Raw genomic sequence first — 22,085 nt, 5'->3', positions numbered from 1 at the left:
CCCGGGAAACAAACACCGTGGTCTCACCAGCAACCAAGAAACTGCAGGGGCCAGAGTGGGCTGAGGGTCCCCAACCACGGGAGGCGAGGCCCGTGCCCCACCGTCCAGGGTGCTCGTGGAAGCTCACACCCGGCGGGGAGATGGGGCTGTCCAGGGTGGGCTCCGGGGGCTCGGCACCTGGCCCGACACCTGTCACCCTGCCTGCATGCACAGACAGGCCCAGCTGCCTGGTCAGCTGTCCACCCTAGGGGGCTGTCTCACAGGACAGGGGCCAGAGCGGGGCCCCAGGAGGGGTGCCAGTCCAGCCCAGGGGACGTGACGCTTCTGGGCAGAGGCCTGTGGAGGGGCTGGCCCTTCCCTGGAGTCCCTCGTGGTGAAATAAGAACATGGGCCCTGGGCACCCCTCGGATTGCCGGCCACCCCTGGCCACCCCGCGTCCGCCTCGCACAGTGTGTCCATTCAGAGTCTCCGTACCGTACTGACAGAACCTCGGGTACTGCGGTCACCACCGTAATCAGCGACATTTTAATTTGGAGGCAATTACTGCTACAGACATCTCCCTTCATTATTTTTTAAATAAACATTTTCAAAGCATCTTACAAGCCAAAGGACTAAGCAGGAGTCTCACTCCAACATTCGGAGCTTTTGAGGAAAACTCAGGCGGAGGACACAGCTTCTCACCGGCCAGCGCAGACGCCTCGAGCGCCGCGGCCTCGGGCTGGCAAGGCACAGAGGGGCCCTCTGCCCAGCAGAAGGGGAAGTGCTGCCTGTGGGAGCCACACAGGAGCCTCTGGAACTCGTGGCCTCTGGGGGCCTGGGAGCCGGCGCAGGGCTGGCCCGGCGGAGGCGCCCGTGGACGGTGGAAGGCGGACAGCCGTGGGTGACGACCGTCGGAGCAGCGGCCTCACCACCGCCACCTGCAGCCCGCACAGAGAGCCGTGCGGACGGGAGAGGGTGGGCAGGAGCGCCCGTGCCAGGCCACCCCACTGCCCCGGGAGGTCACTTCAGGCCCCGGAGCTCAGAGTGTGGGGAGCGGAGCCCCGAGGTGCGTCCCTGTCCTGGCAGACGGGCGTCACAGGCCGTGCGCTGAGATCCTCTTCGCCCTTCCCGGGAAAGGGGGGAGCGCCACTCCTGCCGCCGCCAGCACCCGCCACGCCCTCGAGGGCTTGCGGAGCGCCCGGGCTCCGGGTCAAACGCCCCTGAGCGTGCTCCGGCCAGCGCCCGGCTGGCACAGACGCGGGCGGCTCCCTCGCCCCCCGTGGGGGGAGGCCAGTGCAGCAGCGAGGCCTCCAGGGCCGAGCCGAGCCGAACGGAGGGCAAGGGCTGGTCCCCAAGCCCCGTGAGGGTGAGGCGGCAGTGCTCCAGGTGGCCCAGGCAAGGCCACCCGGCCAGCGGGGCTGGGACACACGTCCCGTGCTTCGCTGCGGCCCCCCTTCCTCGTGGCCACAGCGCCTGGGCCTTGCGCTCTCTGCTGGGCTCACCCCGCCCCTCCCCACACACTGTCCCGCAGCGTGTCTGACCGCGGACTCTGCCCACGGGCTGGGGCCTGAGCTCTCCCTGTGCCGTCTCCGCTCTGTGCCTCGGGCCGGGCCGGGGCTTCAGGTCGCGGCCGGCTGCGGCCGCCTGCTCCGCTGTGTCCGGGTCTGTGGGCCTCTCCCCGGGTCCCCCAGTGCTCTGAGAGCAAGTGGGTGTGCAGCCTGCTTTCCCAGCGCCTGGAAACCACTGCCGTCCCCGGCGGGGGCGACGCCTGCCCTCCAGCGAGTCAGCCCGGCCACGGCGCCCGGGGCCCTGCCCGCCCACCGGCCCAGGAGCCCACGCGGGAGGACAGGTGACCAGCCGGTGCCTGCGGCCAGCGGCCACACATCCTCGTTCTCCCGGCCCCTCAGAGGGCCTTGGCGCTGGTGGGGTGCACCGTGTGGGGGCTGGGCTTGGAGGGGCGGCGGGCGAAGGCGTAGGCCTGCGCGAGGATGGCCAGGTCCACCAGCACCTGCAGCAGGCCGCACACGGAGAACTGCAGCGGGGCGCCGTTCAGCAGGAAGTACGCCGTCTTGAAGGTGTCGCCGCTCGTCCACATGAGCACCATCTTGATGCTGCGGAGACACGGGCCGGGGTCGGGGGCAGCCGGGGTCGGGGGCAGCCGGGCTGGCCCCTCCCTCCCGCCCTCCTGTCCCCGAGGTGAGAGGTCACTGCCTGGCAACGCTAGGGACGGAAAGGCCCCTCGGCTGGGGGGCCCTTGGCCTTCCGGGCAGGGGCCGGGCCCGCGTGGAGCAGACCCACCACCTCGCAGCGGCACCGGGTGTGGGCTCCTTGGGGGGCGGGGGGGGGGGGGAAGGACCTCTGCCGGCTCTGGGGGCAGCAGCGCTGGAGAACTCCCAGCTCGGGAGCGTGGCACTGGCCACAGGGACCCCTGGGACCGGCCTCTGAGGTCCTGGCTCAGCCAGGCTGTGCCCTGGGGGCTGCAGGAGGAGCTTGGCCCGGGGGCAGTGGCCCTCTCGGCCCACGCCCCTCGCCTCCAGCCCACAGAGCCCCCGCCTGCACCAGGTCCACGGAAGCCGCAGAAGTGCCTGGAATGACCCCAAGGCCGAGTCACGCACCCCAGGAGGAGCCCACCCAGGGCCCGCCCTTCCCACCTGCTGTGTCCAGTGAATCCAAGTGGGGGGCGGGGGCGTGGCACCCAGTTCCCACCTCGAGCCGCCATCGCGGGGCTCTCCTCCCTGGAAACGCTCCCCGTGGCTGCCCAGACACGCGGCCGGACGGACGCACTTCGTGGCCCGCCGGGGGCCGCCCGCACCAGCCATACACTTCATTCCCTGGGGAGTTTGTTCCGGAAACGCCAACAGGAAGACAGGTCCGAATTCTCTCTCCCGGGGTCTCCAGCCGACGCTGGCTCTCGACTCCTCCCCGAGGCCGGGCTCACACAACGGTCACACATGCACGGCCCAGGGAGCCCGGGGGCGGTGAGGCCACTCGGCTGCTGGGGCCCCCAGGGCAGGGGCAGGGGAGCTCGTCCCACCAGGGAGAACACAAGCAGGTGCTGGACTCTCGGCTCCCAAGGGCCCAGGCCGCAGCCCTGGTCAGACAGTTGGGGGCCGTAAGGGGGCATGCTGTGACCTGTGCCGGAGCTGACAGGTGCAGCTTCGGGGTCTGGTTTGCCTGACACTGAGAAACCCGTGCAGAAGGCAGCCCCCCCACAGCACCCTCATGCATGCATGCCACCCGCCACCCTGAAACGAGACCGGGTGGGCTGCATGGCTCCCGCCTCACAGAGGAGAAACTGAGGCACAGGCTGGTTTAGCGACGCACCCCAGGGCACACAGCAGGTGCTGGCCAGGGGGCAGGGGGACAGGGGCCCAAAACCAGGCAGGGGGCCGGGGCCACCTGTTGCTGTGCTGGGGCCGCCTGCCTGGGGCCAGGCGAGGCCCCGAGGCCCTGAGGCACAGGTGCACTCATCACCCGGCCAGCAAGGACACGAGGTCGTCTCTGGAGCTGGACTCTGCCTGACGCTCAGGGACACTTTTAGCTGCCCGGATGCCTCACCTGCCTGGGCCCTCGGCGGCTGCCTTGCCACGGCCCCACAACGGCCGCCTGCGTGAGGGCTCAGGGAGGACAGGGCCCAGCAGCCAGTCAGAGAGCCTCAAGGGGGGCTCTCAGCAAGCCAGGAGCTCCGCCCCTCCCGACACAGGGGTCCTGCAACCCCTGCCCTCCCACGGCGCTGGCATGCTGGCAGCCTCAGAGGCCCTGCTCCCGCCATGCAGCGCGCCAGGAGGTCGGAGCAAACACCAAGTGCGGAGTGGCCATGTCTGCCCTCATCCTGGGGGCAGGAGTCCTGCCTTCAGGGGAAGCTCAGCCCGCATAGGCTCCAACAGGGCCTGGAGCCCACCCTGGATGCCCACCCCGAGCCAAGAACCTTGCAGACGGGCAGTTTGAGGGGGAGGGGGCACCGTCACTGCCCAGGGCCCAGGCTTCCCTCTCCTGGCCCAGGCTCGTGCCTGGGAGCTGGGCTCCCCTTTTCCGGGCCCCTCAGGCGGCCCCCAGCTCCAGCTGCCGTGTCCTGCACCTGACCCTCCCCCCACCCCCCCCACCATTTTAATCCTGACCCCAGTGACCTCATTCTTGGCTCCGGCATTTTGCCTCCCCAACTGGGCTGCCAGATCGCTGTTCCCAAAATACCTCTCACCTCATCCCAGCCTGCCCGGCAGCCAGGGGAGCCCCTCCCAGCTGGGGGCCCAGGAGACGAACCCCCAGCTTCCCCGCAGGAGCTCACGCCCACACGGCCCGGACCCGGCCCTCCTCCCCACCCCAGGGGAGCTCTCCACGATGCCCACACGTGCCCCAGAGGCGGTCTCTCGGCCCGGGGGCCCCGGGCGCAACACCAAAAGCATCAGCAACGACATGTATTTGTGACGTCGTCCAAAGTAAAACCGTTCCTGCTGGGAAGACCACCTCCAGCAGGGCAGAGAGGGGGGCAAGTCACGAATCTGACGGGGTCCTGGCAACGTGCGGGACTCTGCGACTCGGTCGCAAAAAGACAAAAACAAACTTGAACACAGGCCAAGGACCTGCGTAGGCCTTTCTCCAAAGAAGATGTGCAACTGGCCAATGATCGCATGACAGGCCGCAGCATCATCAGTCGTCAGGGAAGTGCGAAGGGAAAAGGCCGAGTGCTGCACCACTCGTGCGAGGGGCCCGGCGCAGACAGACCCACGCGGCAGCACCTGGCCCCGGGGGCCCAGCGGGGGAGGGTTGGGGGGCACAGGAGGCGTGGTCCCCCGGGGTGCAGACTTCCTTTCGGACGATGGCAACGCCCTAAATTAGACTGCGGTGGCGGCCGCGCGACTCTGGAAACAGTGGAATCCATCCAACCGCGCACTTCAGTGGGTGAGTGCCTGGTGGGCAGTGCCCCAGGAAAGGCACTTTCCAGAGAGTTCCAGCCCCCGCTTTGTCGGGCTGCTGACCGGGCGGGTGTGTGCGTGTAGTGAGTGTGCACGTGCACACGCATGCCCGTACCCACGCATGTGCATAGCGCACCCCACTCACCGTTCCCTGGCCGGTTTTGTGTCAAAAAGGCACAAAGACAGGCCCTGGGGGCACAGCGGTGAGGTGGCCGGGGCGGGGAGACCCGTCCCACCTCCCAAGCAGCCGAGACCCCAAGCTACTGCCTCCAGGGGTCAGGGCGATGCTGGGCAGGACCAGGTGGGGCAGTTTCAGGCTGCGCCACGGGGCGTGACCACCGAGTGTCTGGCTGGGAGGGGCAGGGCAGACCAGAGAGCAGGGTTCAAATTCTACCCACTGCCGCCGCGGGGTGGGGGGGCTTGCACCTCGTCCGCAACCCACAGCAGCCGGGACACGTGCCACACACACCACAGGGGGCGGCCTCCCTCCCCCGTCACCGCCTGCGCGGGCCTGCGCGGGCGCCCGCCACTCCAGTCCGGACCGCCGAGCCGCGCTCTCCCGCGATCCCAGCGCCTCCGGCGCACCCTCCCCGCGCTGGTCCGAGGCCGCGGCCCCTCTGCCCTCTCTCCACCTCGGGCTCCCCCGTAATCGCGTGCTGGGGAACAGTCTTAAATCTACGAAACGTGGAGGAAAGAAGAGGCAAAGGGTCCTACAGACTCTGCCCCTCAGCGTTTCCTGTGTGAATTAATAAAGTTACTTCAAAAGCTTCGTCACTGCTTTACTGGTTCAGAAGCAACAATCGCTTAACTTTTTTTTTTTTAAGGAAAATCATTTAAAATATCTCTGGCAGTTGCTCCAAGGCAGAAAAAAGCATGTGTGCGTGTGCCCAAGTGTGGGGGCGTGCGTGCACATTAGTGAGCACCTGAGTGCACGGGGGCCGGTGTGCAGAGGCACGCACGTGCGGGTGCTCCCGACGTCCCGTGAGGGGCAGGTGTGCCAGGCGGCTGACGGAGCGTGCGGACGCCGGGAGGCGTCCCCGGGCCCCTCCCACCCCGCGCGGCCCGGCCCCGCGTCCCAGGGGAGGGAGGGCGCATGCGCGTCTCCACGGCTCAGGTGCCGGTGGTTCCCGAGGACCAGGTGAGAGCACTCCAGGCAGCCTGCGTCCAGGTACGTGTGACCTTCTGTCGGTGTGTTTGCACACGGGTGTAGGTGCCCGGGTCGCGTGCACACCGCCCACACATCACCATGAACGGGAGATTGTTCTCCGGGAAGCGCACACGCTCTGCCGGACGCTCATTTCTCGCTCCGAGATCAGGCGCGGGGTTCCCCGGCCTCCGGCTGCCGAGCTGTGCTGGCCACTGGGGACGCTGCAGCGCCGGAGAGCGGAGGCCCCCGGGGAGGGAGGCGGAATGACAGCCAGGACGGAAGGGGGGATGGGGCAGGCACCCGAGGGGAGACGCAGCCGCGTGCTCCGCGCAGGAGATGGTGAAGGGCCGGGCGCGGCGAGCTGGGCTGGGAGAAGCCGGTGGAGACGGCCAAACCCCCGTCCCTCCATGGGGCGAAGCTGGGCTGGATCCTCTGCGCATGTGTTCAGAATTTAGTCCACACCGGACGGCAGCGCCGTGTGAGTGCCTCTCACACGGACGTCTTTGAAATGCACACATTTGCAGAGGACACCACGCAGTCACTGGGCTCCACCAGGCACTGCCCTCCAAACCCACCTCCAGTCTGCACTCGCCGGAGAAAGAGGATGTTTTCTTCTAAGCAGATGCAGGGAGAGGACACCTTCCGGTGTCAACTCTGTTGCACACAGAGTCCAGGAAGGAAATGGGACCGTGCCCGCCCGTAACAGAAAACCCGTGACCCTCCACAGCCCTGGAAACCGCTCCCTGCATCTCACCTCACCTCTCCATGAGCCTCGGCGTGGGGCGGCACCACCAGGCCCCACGTGGGCAGAGGGCAGGGCCACAGGCCAAGGGCTCAAGGCCCTGGGACCGCCCTGGCCAGGCCCTGCAGACACGCCCCATGAGCCCAGCCCAAGTCCCTTCGAGAGGCGACTCTGCCGGCAGGCATCCTGTGGCTCATTCCACGCGACAGCCACATGGAAGGGCGCCTGATGGAGTCGCCCCCCACCCCGACCCCGCCAGCAGGCCTGTGTGGAGGCATGAGCCGTTTTTAAGTGAGTGTCCCAGCGAGGTGACGTGGGTCTCGACGGGCCCACCCTGCACCTGGCCGACTCGGTGGCCCTGCTCCGAGGCACAGGCCCGCCCACCACGGCCCTCAGTGCAAAGCCCCCTCCTGGGTCCTGGCACAGACTCGCTCCTCTCGCCGCACCGGCCGAGCCCCGTCAAGGTAACCGGAGTCCCCTCCTCACCTGGGCCTTCTGTCAAGCGCCCTCCTCCTGCATCCCTTGCCCTCAGCACCCCTGGGAGAAGGTGAGCGGGGCGGGTGGGGGAGCCTGTGGGAGAGGGCCTGGGCGCCCAGCGGCTGAGGACCCCACACGTCCTGTACACCCTGAAGTCAGGGTCCAGGGGGTGTGCGAGGTCCCCTGACCTGTGGGCGACTGTGGCCCTCCTCTTCTCAGAGCCCAACACTCGCCTTCTGCACAAATCGGCCGCAGCCCCGGCCTCAGAGAACCGGAGCTGGGTGAACTGCAAGTGGGACTGGGGACACGCCAGCCCACCCGGGGCTCTGGCAGAGCAGCTTAGACTCCGGCGGGCCGGCCTGGGCGGCGTCTCCCTCCAACACTCCCCCTGCTACCAGCTCTTCAAGAATTAGGACGATCACCCTGCCCGGTGTGGCTCAGTGGACTGAGTGCCAGCCTGTGAACCAAAGGGTCACCAGTTCAGTTCCCCATCAGGGCACGTGCCTGGGTTGTGGGCCAGGTCCCCAGTAGGGGGCGTGCAAGAGGCAACCACACACTGATGTTTCTCTCCCTCTCTCCCTTCCTTCCCCTCTCTCTAAACATAAATAAATAAAATCCTAAAAAAAAAAAAATTAGGACGATCAGCCAGGTGCCTGCACTGGAGGACCCTCCACATCCATAAATGTCCCCAGCTGTTCTCCGAGCTTCCAAAGGCAATGTTGGTGGTTTAGAGAACCAAGTACTGCATTTCCTCATTCATTCATTCAGTAAATACTTTCTGAGCTGCTATAATCTTCCAAACACTGCGTCAGGTGACAGGGAGACAGTGGAACAGGACACAGCCCTGCCATCAGGGCCTTCAGGCAAGCAGCTGAGACACCAAAGTAAAACGTCTGAGCACCCAGGCAAGGGCACATCCAGAGGTCATGGGCACTCTGTCAAACACTAGTAAGAGGAGTTTCCCAGAGGAGAAAAAGCCAGAGGAGTCTGTGACCACCAAACCCGTCTTCCAAGAAATGTTAAAGGGCCTCCTTTAAGGAGAAGAAGAAGCAGGAAAGAAAAAAAAAGCAGAGGAACATAGTTAAAAGAATAAAATGCCTATGGATCCAAAAATCAATAAGAGGAAGGTCAAAGGGCCAGCCTGCGAGACAGCTGCAGGTGCGTGCCTGAGCCGCAGACAAGCGTGTCTTCCGCACAGAGACAGAGGGTCAGTCAAAACCGCGGGTGACGCAGACTCCGGCCGCCCGGAAGATGGACTCTTCCTCCCTCAAAGCACAGCTGGAGCCTGGCCACGGGGTCCACGCACAGGGCACTGTGCTTCTGGGCACCAGCAAGCACGTGGAAATGTAACTTCAGATGCGACACCGACTACAGGTGCTCACAAGCAAATGAGATACTTCGGTGTGGATTCAATCCGACACGTCCTGGGTTGCGTCCTGAGAGAGCGCCCGGGCACACAGGGGCCCGGAGCTGCGCCCTGCTGCTGCGGGCACCGCCTGCTCCCCCCACTCACACGCCTCAGGCTCCGCGGCCCGGAAGGAGCAGCTCTCCGATCCCGTGGCCTGTCGCCTGCCCCCGAGAGGGTCTCAGCCTCTCCCCACCTGTCACACACACACAAGGCTCACGCGTTGCAAGGTCGGTGGACCCATGTGCTCACACCTGCACTGCTCTCTGGCCGGCTGTTTCACAGGTGTAACCGGAAGTAAAGCAGCCGGCTTTGTGCCCGTTTGACTTTCACCCGGTGCGCGTGCACCTGCTGCCGACGAGGACGGCCGCCGCGCCGGGCGCCCACCCACCTCATGCCCTCCGTGGACCGGTGGCGGTGGTTGCGGTACAGCTGCGGCACGCCCAGCATGGCCTCCGTCAGCACGGCCAGGAAGCCCAGGGTCTCCACGAAGAGCGCCGAGTCGATGGACAGGTACGTGACGTAGCCGGCGACGCCCGCGAAGGCCAGCACGCACTGCAGGTAGTCGGCAAAGCTGCTCCAGTGCCAGAAGTGGTGAGGGTCAAAGTCTAGGGCGAGAGGGGGAGAGGCCAAGGTCAGCGTGAGGGGAGGGACGTGACCTGGGCGAGCGGCTCGAGGCCAGCCCAAGGGGCCGGGGGTGAACTGTGGGTCTCCACCCGCTCTGCACCAGGGCGCTTCGGCGGAAGCTCAGCCCCCGCAGGTAGCCGCTCAGCATCACGGGCCAAGCCCCCACCCACCCTGGCGTGGCACTCCCAGTCGCCCCAGGGCCCCTGGGTCTCTTTCCCGGATTAGAGCGCCCGCCCCTCCCCTCCGAGGCCCCTGGGAGGGACACACAGGTCAGGGATGGGAGGTGCCCGCTGTGTGACCCTGAGCCCCAGGGGGACGGCGCCCACCCTGCCCAGGGGCCCCGGGGGGGTCACGCTGTCCCAGGATTCACACAGCCCTTGAGGTGATCCTCACGCACACACCCCGGCCGCTCAGAGGGGCACAGATGGGCCCTGGGCCCCAGGCCACCCTGTGACCCTGTGACCCTGCAGACCGAGGGGGTGGGGGAGAGCCCCCCCCCCCCCACTGGTGTTTCTGGGCAGCACCCCACTGATGGCCGGGTTATACAACCTCTGGGCTCAGACCAGGCGGCCCGCCAGCACCCCCGTGTGGCCGGCCCCTGTCAGTTCAGGCAGAGCTTTCCCAGCAAAGCAGCAAGAGAGCTGGGCCCTCGCTGTGGTCCAGGCCCTGGTCCCCCTGGAGGACACAGGATGGCCCCCAGCCCCCACAGTGGCAGCTAGAGGCGGCCATGGCAACGACGATAACCTTCTGGAGACAGTGGTGAGAGCCCCACAATGGCCACGGGGCCTCCACACGTCCCACTTTCATGGGAGAGACCGTCCTTGGGGGTCCCTGCACTCACAGGCCTCCACACGCCCAGAGAGGCACCGAGTGCCGAGGGCTCAGGCCCCCGGCAGCCACTCGCCTCTCTCACAGAAGCTGCCTGGGGCCCCGAGCTCCTGTGCCCCCCCCCCCCCCCCGCCCAGCCAGCATTGGCCCCCCCCCCCCCCGCCCCAGGTGCCGTGAGTGCCTGGCGCTGTCCTGACAAGGCTGCCCTTGGAAGGCTTGCACACCAGGGCCCACGGCAAGGTTGCCTCGAGGGCCTGGGACCAATCGTTAGGACAGGACAGCTGGTGACCACGCAGCCAGCAGCTTCTTCTTAGTCGGGGTCACACCCAAGGGAGCAGGAGAGGGCCGCCCATAACTGTCACCGAGACCTCATGCCTGTGTGACTCGAGATAAGGGGACAGAGGACCCGGTGCCAGCGCAGGAGCCATCCTGCCCCCCAGAACCCCCACGGGCTCTGCGAGTCTGGGGGTGCAGAGGAACCCACCGCCAGAGCTCCAGGCAGACCCCAGTGCCCGGACCCCCCCACACCCACCAGTCACCCTGGGGCTCCCACACTGACCCTGAACCTACACACACACCTGCCACGCAGGCCACCATCGGAGCTGACTGCAGACCCCGATAAAACCTAGGGGAACCGCCAGTGGTGAGGCGTGGGCAGCAGGAGATAACCCAGAACCACCTCCCTGGGGAACCCAGCAGAAGGGCAATGCACGGAGGGAAGAGGGAGCTGGAAAGGCCACAGTGTGGGGGGAGGGAGGGACAGGGAGGGAGGCCTGACTGGCTGAAGAGGAAGTCACAGCAGATCCGCAGGGGGCAGGGCCCTGGGGCGCCCACGACCGCAGACCCCAGATAACCCACCCCTCCTGGGCAGGCAGCAGCAGGCAAAGCACTCCCCAGTCCCTTCTTCTGCACGTTCAAACCCTCAGGGAGGGCCGGGCGGGCCTCCAAGTCAGGCAGCTCAAGGGGCTGCAGCCAGGGGACCCTGGAGGGTCCTGGCCAAAGGCCATCACCCATCACGGCTGCAGAAATGCACTAGGGCAGGGAAAGGCTCGCAGCACGGACAGGGTCTCTCCTGCAGTCAGGACCCTGGAACCCCCAAAAGTCACCTTCCAAAGCAGCAGCAGGGGATGTTCCCTGATCAGGCACCAGGGGAAAAACGAGGGGAAGGGGCTGTGTCCTGGGCCGGGTAGCCCCAGACACCAGGGCCGTCCCAAGGTGGCTGGACGCAGGGGCCCGCCTGCAGCCCAGGCGGCAGGGCAGAACAAACAGGTGTACTGGCTGCGTGGAGCAGGCAGCCCTGTGTCCTTGCTGTGGACAGTAAACATGGGAAATCTGAGAAGGATCTGGCTGCAGATCCTTTCAAAGTGCTTCCCAGAAACGAGGATTAATCTCTGGTGGAAAAAGGCGGGACCAGAGGCAGCAACAGCAGGACGCCCCTGACGGGAAAGCTGCCGGGACCCGGGACAATGGGTCTCGATTTGACCCCTGGGAGCCTGGGTCAGGCAACGGCGCCTGAGAACCAGGAAGTGCAAGGGCTGGCCGGCCTGAGCCCTTTCCTGCTGTTGGGAGGAAATGTGACACCTGTGGGGGTTCCGAGCCCTCGAGTCCCTGTTTTCAGGGGACAGATGAAGTACTCGGGTGTGTCCTCTGCATCCAGTCTGAGCAGAAAAACAACAGGCAAAACCAACAACACCAGTGTTGGTTCTTTGAAAACAAATACTGAACTTGAGCAACGGTAGCTGAATGACCACAAGAAAAGGGAGAGAGAGGAGCCTCAGTCACTAAAGTCAACCTGAAACAGGGGCCGTCGCTGCCGACCCCGCGGAAACGAAAACAGAAACACAGGGAGCACTAAGAACAACTGTAGCCCCACACGTTAGATAACGTAGGCTTGATGGACAAATTTAAAAAAACAACTATAAAAACTAACTCAGCAACTGGAAAACTGAACAGACTTATACTAAGAGGCTGCGTTAGTAATTTAAATATTTCCCACAAAGGAAAACCCAGCCCCAGATGGCCTCCCCGGTTAATTCCACCAACGTTCAAAGAATCGCTAGACTTGCAATGAGCAGCTAATAAGCCCGGGAGAGATCGTGTACATGACAGTAAACATGGACAATAATATGGTGTCACAGTCATCCAACTTGCCCAGAGCCTAACCCTAACTATTGCAGCCACCAGGAGAAACAACTGTGTCACCTGAGAGACTGCCGGTCATCGCTGCGATGGCGGTCATATCGCCACAGATAAATGTCCACAGTTAACATGTGCACCTTAAGTGTACACAATGTTGTATGTCACACTTCAGTGTAACATTTTTTAATTAATAAAGAACGGGTGCCAATCCTTCACAAACTTTTCAGAAAAAAAAAGAAAACAGAACACTTGCTTTTCCCAACTTCATAAAACGAGCACTTTCCTGATACTAAAACCAGAGTCATCACAAGGAAAAATAAATAAAAAAGACCAGTGTCTCTTATGACTCTGAGCACAGAAATCCTCAAGGCATCACTAGCAGACAGACTCTTGCAATTCATAGAAAGGACTGTACATCTTGACCAATGGGATTTATCCCCCAAATGTGAGGGTGGTACACATGCAAAAGTCAATCCTTACAATACAGTACAATAATGGAATATAGGACAAAAACCACGTGGTCATCTCAGTGGACACAGAAAAGCATGTGACAAATGTCAATATGCTTTTACGATAAAAATCACTCAACAAACTCAGAAGAGGGAGCTTGCTTAACCCCACAAAGTCCGTCCTACTCAGTGGAGAAGCGCCAGCCGCCTTCTCATGGGATCAGGAACGAGGAAAGGGCGTCCGCCCAGGGGCTCTGGCCAGGCTAGTCAGGCCAGGGGGAGAAGTGCACAGCAACCGGACGGGAAAGGAAGACGTGAAACCGTTTGCAGGTGACATAGTCTTGTGCACAGAAAACCCTTAGGCATCCACTAAACACCGCGACACCTGACACAGGAGCTCGCCGAAGCCGCAGGGTAGGAGATCAATGCACAAAAACCTATTTTGTTTCTACAAAGTAGCAACGAACAATCCGAAATGAGGTTGAGGAGACAGTTCCATTGGCCAGAGCATCAAAACTCTAAAGCTCGTCCTCCGATCGTTCCTCGTTTCCTGCCTTCTCTCTCACGGACCCGCACACAGAGAGAGAGCGCGGGCATCCGGGAGCTGCCGACAGCAGCAGCCGTGGGCTGGTTAGTCTGCGGGGTCGTGGCCACGCCGGTTAGAACGAGTCACATGCACGACGAGACGCAGCACGGATGACAGTGACGACAGACAGGGACAGAGCTGGCGTGCGGTGACCCCGTCCGCGTGGGCGGCCCCATGCAGGGTGGTACATACCCAGATACGCCCGCCTGGGGGGGGCTCGGGCTTCCTCGTCCTTACTCTCTGCGGCCACGTTTAAAGGGGGGGGAGGCAGGGAGGAAGAGAAGACAAAACAGACGGGGTTTAACACAGAGAAGCCGCTGCGTCTCTCAGCCTTTTCTGTATTTCTTCTTTTTTAATGCTTTATATTCTTTTTAAAAATATTTTATTTATTTATTTTTGGAGTTGGGAAGGGAGGGAGAAAGGGAGAGAAACATCCATGTGTGGTTGCCTCTCCTGTGACCCCTACTGGGGACCTGGCCCACAACTCAGGCCTGCGCCCTGACTGGGAATCGAACCAGTGACCCTTTTGTTGGCAGGCCGGTGCTCAGTCCACTGAGCCACACCAGCCAGGGCTGCATTTCTTTAAAAAAAAAAATTGGAGCAGAAAAGTCCACAGACTTTGGTTTCTGTGCCTTAGGAAATCCACCTTTGAACTATTGTTCTCCAAACCTGCCCTCTTCCAAAATAAGTGCTTAGAAGAGGGGGAGGAAATTTGGACCAAAACTGAAAAGTAGCCACATTTTCACCTGACTGCCACGGCCAGAGGTGGCGTCTGACTCAGCAGATTCCACTCCCGCCCCCGCAGAAGTCAGCGGTCAGCTGCGGGTCAGCCCCAGGGTCAAAACCCCGCAGAAAGCTGCTTGAATAAGCTGTTTTCAGAGGCTCCTCCCTGAGAGCTGGTTCAGCCCTGGGAGGGGGTGGTCTCGGAGGCAACGTGGCAGCCCACCACGGCCGCCCAGCCCGGGAGAGCTGCCCCAGACCCTGGAAGACACAGCTGGGGCAGAGAGCCCGCAGGTGGGGTCCCTGCAGGTGGGGTCCCCCGTGGAAGGTGGCTACACAGGAGAGGAGCCTCCAGCAAATCCTGTGAACACCGAGCAGAGGTGGGATCAAAGGTTGCCGGCCCCAGGCCACGCAGACTCACCTGAACATGAAAATTGGCAAGTGAACAGCTAAAAGCAAACAGCAGACCCGCTGCCCGGCCTTGGGACAGCGTGGCAGGGCCACACAGCACCGTCCACACCGCGTCCCCGGCTGCCCCCGCCCCCCGCCCAGTGGCACCCCGGGGCTTCTGGACTCTGACTTCCCAGAGTCGTGTGGGTTTCCGCGGCCTCTCACTTCTATTTGTTTTTGTTTAGACCGATTTCACCAGCCACTGGCAGCTTGTCTAAGGGTCAAGGTTCCAAAAAAAGGGAGGGGGAGGGGGAGGGTGGGGAGGATGCAGGAGAGAACTCGGCTCTGCTCCCGTGGGGGTGCAATTCAGACACAAACCGCTGTTGGCCTTCCCCGGTGCCGGCCGGGTCGCCCGTGCGGACAGGACAGAAACGGGACAGGAACACTCCTTCCGGGAGAACGTACACAGAACACCGGAAATCACAGGGATGGTCAGATGTCCACCTTCCCACTCACTCCACCGAGAGCCCCTCAGAGGGAGGACCCCCAGGAGGCACATCGCCCTGCTCGGGGTGCCCAGGGTCCCCCCGAGACAACCTGGAGACCTGCAGGCAGATCCCGAGGGAAGGGGGTGTGGGGCGTGGACTCGGGTGGCCCTCCCGTGAGGTCACACAAATGCTAAATCTCAGACACCTCGTGGCCTGGAGGCCCCGCACCTGCTACATCTGGCAGCCGACCTCGCTGCAGGCCCTTCAGACAAGGTCACGAACTGCTCTCGGGTTTCAGAGCCACCACACAGGCATGCTGTGCTGCCCCCGGCCTTGCCGCCCTCCTGGGCGCACATGGCAGCAGTGACCCCCCCCCCCACCACCCCTCTGCGGCCGCCAGGAGGTCGGTGCCAACGGAGAGGTGAGGCTCCCCAGAGCACAGATGGTGGAGAGAGAGACAGGGCAGAAAGCCCGAGTCCCGGAGAAGCCCAGAGCCCGGTGCCCCTCCCCAGGATGGGCCCACTCACTGCTCCTGCTCCTAGGCAAGGCCAGTGGCGCAGTCAGCACCTGCTCTGGGGGGGCTTCCTGAGTGACACCAGGGACAGGGACAGAGCCCCCGAGGAGAGAGTGGCCTCAAGGGGGAGAACACGCCAGGGCCAGGGTGCTCACCTTCGTCGTGCAGGTGACACTGCGTGGCCCAGCAGCACACCGGGGCTGCAGGCTGACCTACTTTCCACAGAGGCGGCCGCGAGCACACATCCCTCTCTCAAAACACAGGCGCCGAGGGGGCGGGACCGCTCATAGGGAGAGATGACCGTCAGGGACAAAGGCACGCGAGACCTCAAGTCCACGGACACCCCAGACGGAACACACTCCGAGGAAAGGACACTCACAACCGCAGGCACGTCGCGGTGAGGGCCGTCGCACACTCAGTCGTCAGCGGGACACCGGGAGGGAGGCACGGACCCCTTCACACCCAGGAAGCCCACCGGCCCGACGGCCAAGGGGAACGCGGCTCGGAAGGAGCTTTTCCGAAGTGGAAGGCGGCAAAGGCAGGAAGGAGCACCTTCTGCTCCGTGGGCCAGAGCGCCCGGCAGCAGGCGGGCTGGGCCTGCAGGTCACGCTGCCCGAGCACAGGCGCCCGGGGCGAGTCACCTGCAGCCCACACGCTCACGGCCTCGGGAGCCTTGCTAACCAGGCACGCGAGGGCCCGTCTGCAGGAAACAGGTTTATGTCCCGGAAAGTCAGAGACAAAACTGCCCCCAGGCCTGACGTGACAGGAAGGAGCCCGGCAGGCGCGGGCCTGCCGCCCAGTGCAGACTCCGGGCGAGCGCAGCCCCGGCGCCCCTCCCCGTCGCATGACACCCGGCCCGGGGTCCACGGAAGAAACTGCCTCACATTATGTGATGCTCAAAGTCACATACAGGCTGAGAACGGCAACATCAGTCACGGACAACAGTGCCCTGCGGTGAGACAGGCCGCTTGGGTGACGCAGGGCAGAGGGTGACGCCACGCCCCCCGCGGACACAGGCGGGCTGGGAGGTCGCGGCGGCTCCGCCCCCACGTTGCCGGGCACCCACCTGCGAAGAAGCGGCGCTTGACGTTGAGCTCGTTGCTCACGCGGACCTCGGTGCACAGCTTCAGCATCAGCAGCATGGTGACGATCATGACGATGCTCTGCCACAGCAGCGGGGACTCAAAGTGCCTTCCAAACCTGGGGGCGAGGACGCCAGGGTCAGAGGGCGCCCCATGCCAGGCGCCTCCTCCGCGCACCCGGCCCAGGTCTGACCCGGCCGGACAGCCCCATCCTGCACGGCCCAAACACAGCTGGGTGCAGAGGGGCTGGGGCACCCTGACAGCAGGACCAGCCCCCTCAGCCGGGCCCCTCTGAATCACTCCGAATGCCGCAGCCCACAGACAGGGTGGGACGAGCAAGGGCTCAGGACGAGCCAGGCCTGGGTGAGGAGAAGGCGCCGTGGGAAGAGAGGCCGGTGCCTGGGGCTTTCTCGGCCAGGGGCCCAGACTGGGGTGGGGCCGAGGACCTGCGGGAGGCTGGCCCTTGCTCACCACGGCCCCCAGGCCCTCTGGCCCATGATGCATGGCCCAAGCCATCTCTTCCACAAAGCACAGATGCAACCTCTAAGGCTGTTTGGGGACATTGCTAGTCATGTCGAACAACTGGTCCCCACTGCCTGCCCAGTTGGTCCGGGAGGTCGACTCACCCACAGCTGGGGGTAATACAGCGATGGCAAAGGCTCCATGTCGCGCTGAGCAGCCAGCATCGCGGTAAAAATAAGTCAGACGGGGGCCCCTCCCATGCGGCCCACTCCCAGCTCTAAGTCCGACAACAGGTAACTTGGGCCGCGACGTGGAAAAGGCCAGTTCCAGTTTCTAAATGTTCGCAGGAACAATGAGTGAGGGAAACTGGGAGGGAAGCACCATTTACACGTCTCCATACACAATGCACCAAGGATCATCTAGATGAACTCGATGTTCACAGCGAAAACGAGGCTGCTTAACGTGAGTGTCGGGTGGCACCAGTGGGTACTTAGCTGATCTGAGGACGCAGGCCGGCTGAGCGAGACACAGAATTCCAAAAAGCACAACGTTCCACAAACAAGACACAAGGGACAAAAGAAATGTGAAACACAGTTCCACGCCAGGGATAATTTTTAAAAGCCAAATAAAAGAGAAAGATACCATTTTTGAGTCATGAAATTAGTTAAACTTTTTCTTCCTTAGACAGGGATGTCAGGACAGCACTTCCTCCTCTCTGTCCCAGAGTGCGGCTTGGCGCGGCCTCTCCTATTACGGAGGTGGGGACAGCCCGCCCCGCAGGCGAGGGGCCTGCGCTCAGGAAAGCCATCGACGCAGGCTCTCCCCCGGTTGCAGCCTGCCTCGCCCCCAGGGAGATACACACTGCAGGGGACGTGCAATGTTCTACCAAGTCCAAGAGTTTCTACAGGAAACATCTCCTCTGCCTCTCACAGCGACGGGAAAAGTCCTAAGTGGCAGAGAAGTTGTGTATCTACTTCGCTGCGGGGCCTGAGGACTACGGCCATTAGCAGCAGAAAGTTACCTCATCTCTGATACAGTGTTGCTGTATCTTTCACACAATGTTTCTAAAGCTTCGATACAGTGTTCCCAGGCCTCCAATACAGTGTTGCTGCACTTCCAATACACTACAGTGTTATTGCACCCCTGATACCATGTTTTCACGCAGTGGGGATGGGCCCGAGAGCTGTCTCCATGAAGGTGCGAGACTGTGCAGCACCATCCACACACCCTGCCCCCACCTGGTCTCTACAAAATCACAAGCTTGCAAATATTAGGTACAAGGCATCACTTAGCCCTTGTCCAGGCTTCTAATACCACAAAGGCCAAACCCTGTACATCAGCATTTTATGGAGTATGATCTGCTGAATGCTAGTTTTGCAAAAGAATGTGAGGATGGTAAGAAACACGGTGCAGGAGTTCCCCCAAGTTTCCGAAACCTGGGTTTGTGCAGTGTGGTTGTCCCCTCCTGCAGAACCACTTACATCCTGGCACCACAGATCTGGCAACGGGCTTCCCAGGTGGACTGGGTACCCTGGGGACTATGGTCCCAGCCAGCTGTGGGACAGGCACCCTCCAGTCCTACCTGCCGCCCAGTTCTGCTGTGGACCCAGTTTCTGCCTCCCATGGACCCTGCCTGCTGCAGCCACTGACCCGTGCTCTCCCTCCCCACCCCCCACAACCTGTGTGTGTGTGGCACGCCCCAAACAGCGCTCCCACCGAAGTGCACACTGCAGCATGCAGCCCGTGTCTGGCACGCGGGAAACCCTCTGACGCTGTTAAATCAAACGGACTGGAACCCAGGGAGCCTGGAGGGGACGCAGGCGTGAGAGGCGGGTACAAGGGACCATCTGCGTCGCCCTCGGAGTAGAGGGTCTCGGGCCAGCTGGGCAGAGGGGTGTGCATCAGCACAAGCTGCAAACAGAGGCCTGCCCTCCAGCTGGTGTGAGATGCAGGCAAGTGCGTCCCGGCCAGAGAGTCTCAGGAAGGGACCGGCACCCTGCCAGCCCTGCCCTCATCCCACACATCTGTCCAGCCTTCCGGAATGCAGGCTGCAGGCAGCCCTGTGTGTGCACACGGGGGCCACAGGACCCCTGAAGTGGCCTGGGACAGCTCGGGGTGCTGGCTCCGTGGGGAAGGGCCAATCGGACGTGCAGAGACAGGCTTGCCGGTGGACCAAGGCTGGACTCCCACGGAGGCCGCCCTGGGCTGCATTCCGGAGGGAGCTCAGGTCCCTCTGGGAGGCCCAGGCCCTGCGGTGCGGTGGAGAGAGGACACCGGCCCAAAGGCACCAGAGGCCTGTTAAAGGAGACGACCTTCCAGAAGCTGGTTTAATTTCTGACTCCTCCACTCGAGATCCTGGGATGTAGATTAGACACGCTGTTTTCTCTTTGCACTTTGAATGACAAGCACACTGAGGGGAAAGACCTCTAAATGGAACTATTTTCCCATGGGGTAACCCAACTCTGGCAGTCCCCTCCCCTGCTGGAGGAAACCTGCCCCACAATAAAGGGCTCGCTGTGCTGCCCCCGCCCCCCCCCCCCCCCCCCCCCCCCCCCCCCCCCCGCTGACACAGTGCTGGCTGGGGGCTCCAGCACCTTGTGCACTGGGCTCTGGGTCAACACCAGTGTCCACTTCTTTTCAACCTGCTTCTGTTCAGTCTCAGACTCAAGGCCAGTTTGTGAAAGGAAAGCAAGGTGTTCCGCTTGAGAGGCCCCTCAGCCAAAGGTAAAGGAGGAATCTTCAAAATGTTGGTTTTCAAGTTGTGCTAAACAGAAATTAGCCCCTGCCAGCCCACCCCTGAGAAGTGGGCTCGCCCTGGGACAGACTCCGGATGTGCCTGACTCGCCAGCTGGCCCTTGAAAACGCCCGGGTGACACGGAGGAGCAAAACGGACACGCAGGGGCAGAGGCCCGGGGGAGGCGGGGCCTGGGCTGGACGGAGGAGCAGAGCCGAGGAGCGGCAGGGCTGGGAAACCCCCGTCTGGACCGCGGCGGCGACTCTGGGGGTGGAGGGAGTTCGTCCAAACTCACCCAACTGTACTCGCAGAATGGGCACTTGTACTTAATGGAAACCACGCCTCAATAAGATCCACTTAAAGTCAATGAGCCAAAGAGCATGGCTGTGCCAACAGCGCCAGGCCTCCCCCGGGGCAGCCTCCCCGCTGGCGGAGGGACCCGCGCGCGTCCCGGCCCAATGGAAGGAAAGTCCGGGCCCCGGGGCCCTTAGAGCGAGGCTACGGAACCTCGTGTCATTTCCTCCGAACCCTCGCCCGCCCGGTTTGGTCTGGCTTCCGCAACTGTGAGCACTAATTTCAAGTTCCTTACCGGAATGCAAATGATAAAAAGAGGAAGTCGGGCCGGGAGGAGGGGGAAGAGAGTCTAAGTGTTTTCCAGCAAGTTGACTTCCTACTCAGAAATAAACAGAACCCCACGCCCCGCAGGGACGGCCGCGGGGTGCCCCCCACAGCGCCCGGGCAGGCTCAGACGCCCCCTCCTGAGGGGTCCGCTGGCCGGCAAAGCGTCCTTCCTACTGGCCACTGCTTTTTGCCACTCGGGCCAACCACTCAGCTGTTTCCCTCCCCCACCCCCACCCCCCACGCCGGTCCTCTGGGCTGAGACCGGGACGCGCACCTGCCGCAAACGCCCGGGGGACACGGAGGAGGCTGGGACCCAGACCGCGAGCGAAGGGCCCCCTCCAGGCCCCCAGCCTGCCCTCCCAGAGCAGCTGCCCGCTGCCCCGGCTGCTCCTCGCGGGGCGCAGACACCCGCACCCTCGGGCCTCCCCGGAACCCCCCGAGGAGGCGCGCCCCCACGGGAGAGGGCCCGCACTTGCCAGAAGAGGATCCGGAGGATGTTGGCCACCAGGAGCACCAGGCACACGTAGGTGGAGAAGCCCTCGGCGTTCTGGGTCCTCCGGATGTCCCGGTACTGCGGGATGTAGGGCACCACCCCGCCGAAGACCATGGCCCCCGCCGCCGCCCAGGAGACCAGCTGCTGCAGCGGCACCAGGAGCCAGTCCGAGCCCGGGACGTCCATCGCCCGCACCTGCGCCGCCGGCCGCCGGGCTGGGTCCCCACGGGCTCGCGGGGCGCGCGCTGTCACCCCCACATGGCCGCCGCCGCCGCCGCCGGAGCCTGGCGGGAGGGAAGAGGGAAGAGCTGGGTCCCGCGCCCCGGGCGGGCGGGGGGGGCGGGCGCGCCGCAGGCCCGGGGGGGGTGCTCCGGGCGGGGGCGCGACCCCTCCCGGGACACGCGCGGTCAGGGCGCCCGGGGCGCCCGCGCAGGCATCGCGGGGGGACGAGGCGCGGACGCGCGGCCCGGGCGGCGGGGGCTGGGTCCTGGGGCCCGACCCCGGCGCCCGCCCCCCACCCCGCGCCCACGCGCCCCGCGAACCCCTCCGTGCCCTCACCGGCCGCGTGGGCTCCGCCCGTCCGGCCCGCGTCCGTCAGTCTGCCCCGCCGAGCCCGGGCCCCGCCCCGCCGTGACGTCACAATGCCGGGCCCCGCCCACCGCGCGGGCCGGGCGCCGGCGGGTCCTAGAGCGCGCGCCCCGGCGGGGAGGTGCGCCCCGGCCGCGTGAGAGGCGCCTGCCCCGCGGGGCCGCCCCTTCGGGGCCAGGTGCGCGCGTGGGCCGTCCGCGTGTCCCCGGGCGGGCGCAGTGCAGACTCGTCGCTCCGCCTCCGGGAACGGAGGACGGGGTCCTGTTGCCGCCCTACGGTCAGCGCGTGGCGTGGGGACCCCGCTCGCGGTACCGGGCGGGTGTGAGCGCGAGCGTCACCCCGCGTGGGGACCCAGGCAGCGGCCCCGGCTTACTCCAGGGGTCCTCCCACGCGGCCACCCTCTGGCGGAGTCGGGCCGCGGAGTCAGAGACCGACTCAGAAGTTCGGGAGTTTAACCGGGTGGGGCGGGCGGCCCCTCGCGGACAAAGCCCGCAGCCCGCGGCCGGACCCCAGGCCTAGGGCACGCGCCCCAGAGACGCCGTCGCCGCCGCAGCGCAGCCTCGCAGTTCTGCGAGGCGCCTCGACAGGATGCCCTGAGCAGCGGGAGGAAACAGGGACGCGGGAGGGCGTCCCACCGCGGCGAGCCCCCAGGCTCAGGACGCAGTGGCCGGGCTGGGAGTGGCGGCCCCGGGGTGGGCGGG

At 64.1% G+C, this 22,085-nt stretch overlaps 1 protein-coding gene across 3 annotated transcripts; it reads right to left on the bottom strand.

Annotated features, from left to right (window-relative positions):
* Positions 1 to 502: 502 nt before the first annotated feature.
* Positions 503 to 21,438, bottom strand: SLC66A2 (solute carrier family 66 member 2). Of its 3 annotated transcripts, none has more exons than XM_036010138.1 (6): positions 21,355 to 21,438; positions 20,780 to 21,080; positions 16,471 to 16,604; positions 13,485 to 13,538; positions 9,055 to 9,271; positions 503 to 2,090 (listed from the first exon to the last, which is right to left on the bottom strand). In XM_036010138.1, exons 2-6 carry the CDS (start codon positions 20,980 to 20,982, stop codon positions 1,883 to 1,885), a joined length of 816 nt encoding a protein of 271 aa, XP_035866031.1. In that variant the 5' UTR covers positions 20,983 to 21,080; positions 21,355 to 21,438; the 3' UTR covers positions 503 to 1,882. The 3 variants fall into 3 exon arrangements, with proteins under 3 accessions (XP_035866031.1, XP_028380021.1, XP_028380022.1); XM_028524220.2 differs by having other exon boundaries at positions 13,485 to 13,532; XM_028524221.2 differs by lacking the exon at positions 13,485 to 13,538 and having other exon boundaries at positions 21,355 to 21,437.
* Between the last annotated feature and the right edge of the window lie 647 nt (positions 21,439 to 22,085).

Source organism: Phyllostomus discolor, chromosome 9 (genome assembly GCF_004126475.2).
Source record: "Phyllostomus discolor isolate MPI-MPIP mPhyDis1 chromosome 9, mPhyDis1.pri.v3, whole genome shotgun sequence".
Taxonomy (NCBI): Eukaryota; Metazoa; Chordata; class Mammalia; order Chiroptera; family Phyllostomidae; genus Phyllostomus; species Phyllostomus discolor.
This window is presented reverse-complemented; position numbering and strand designations above follow the sequence as displayed.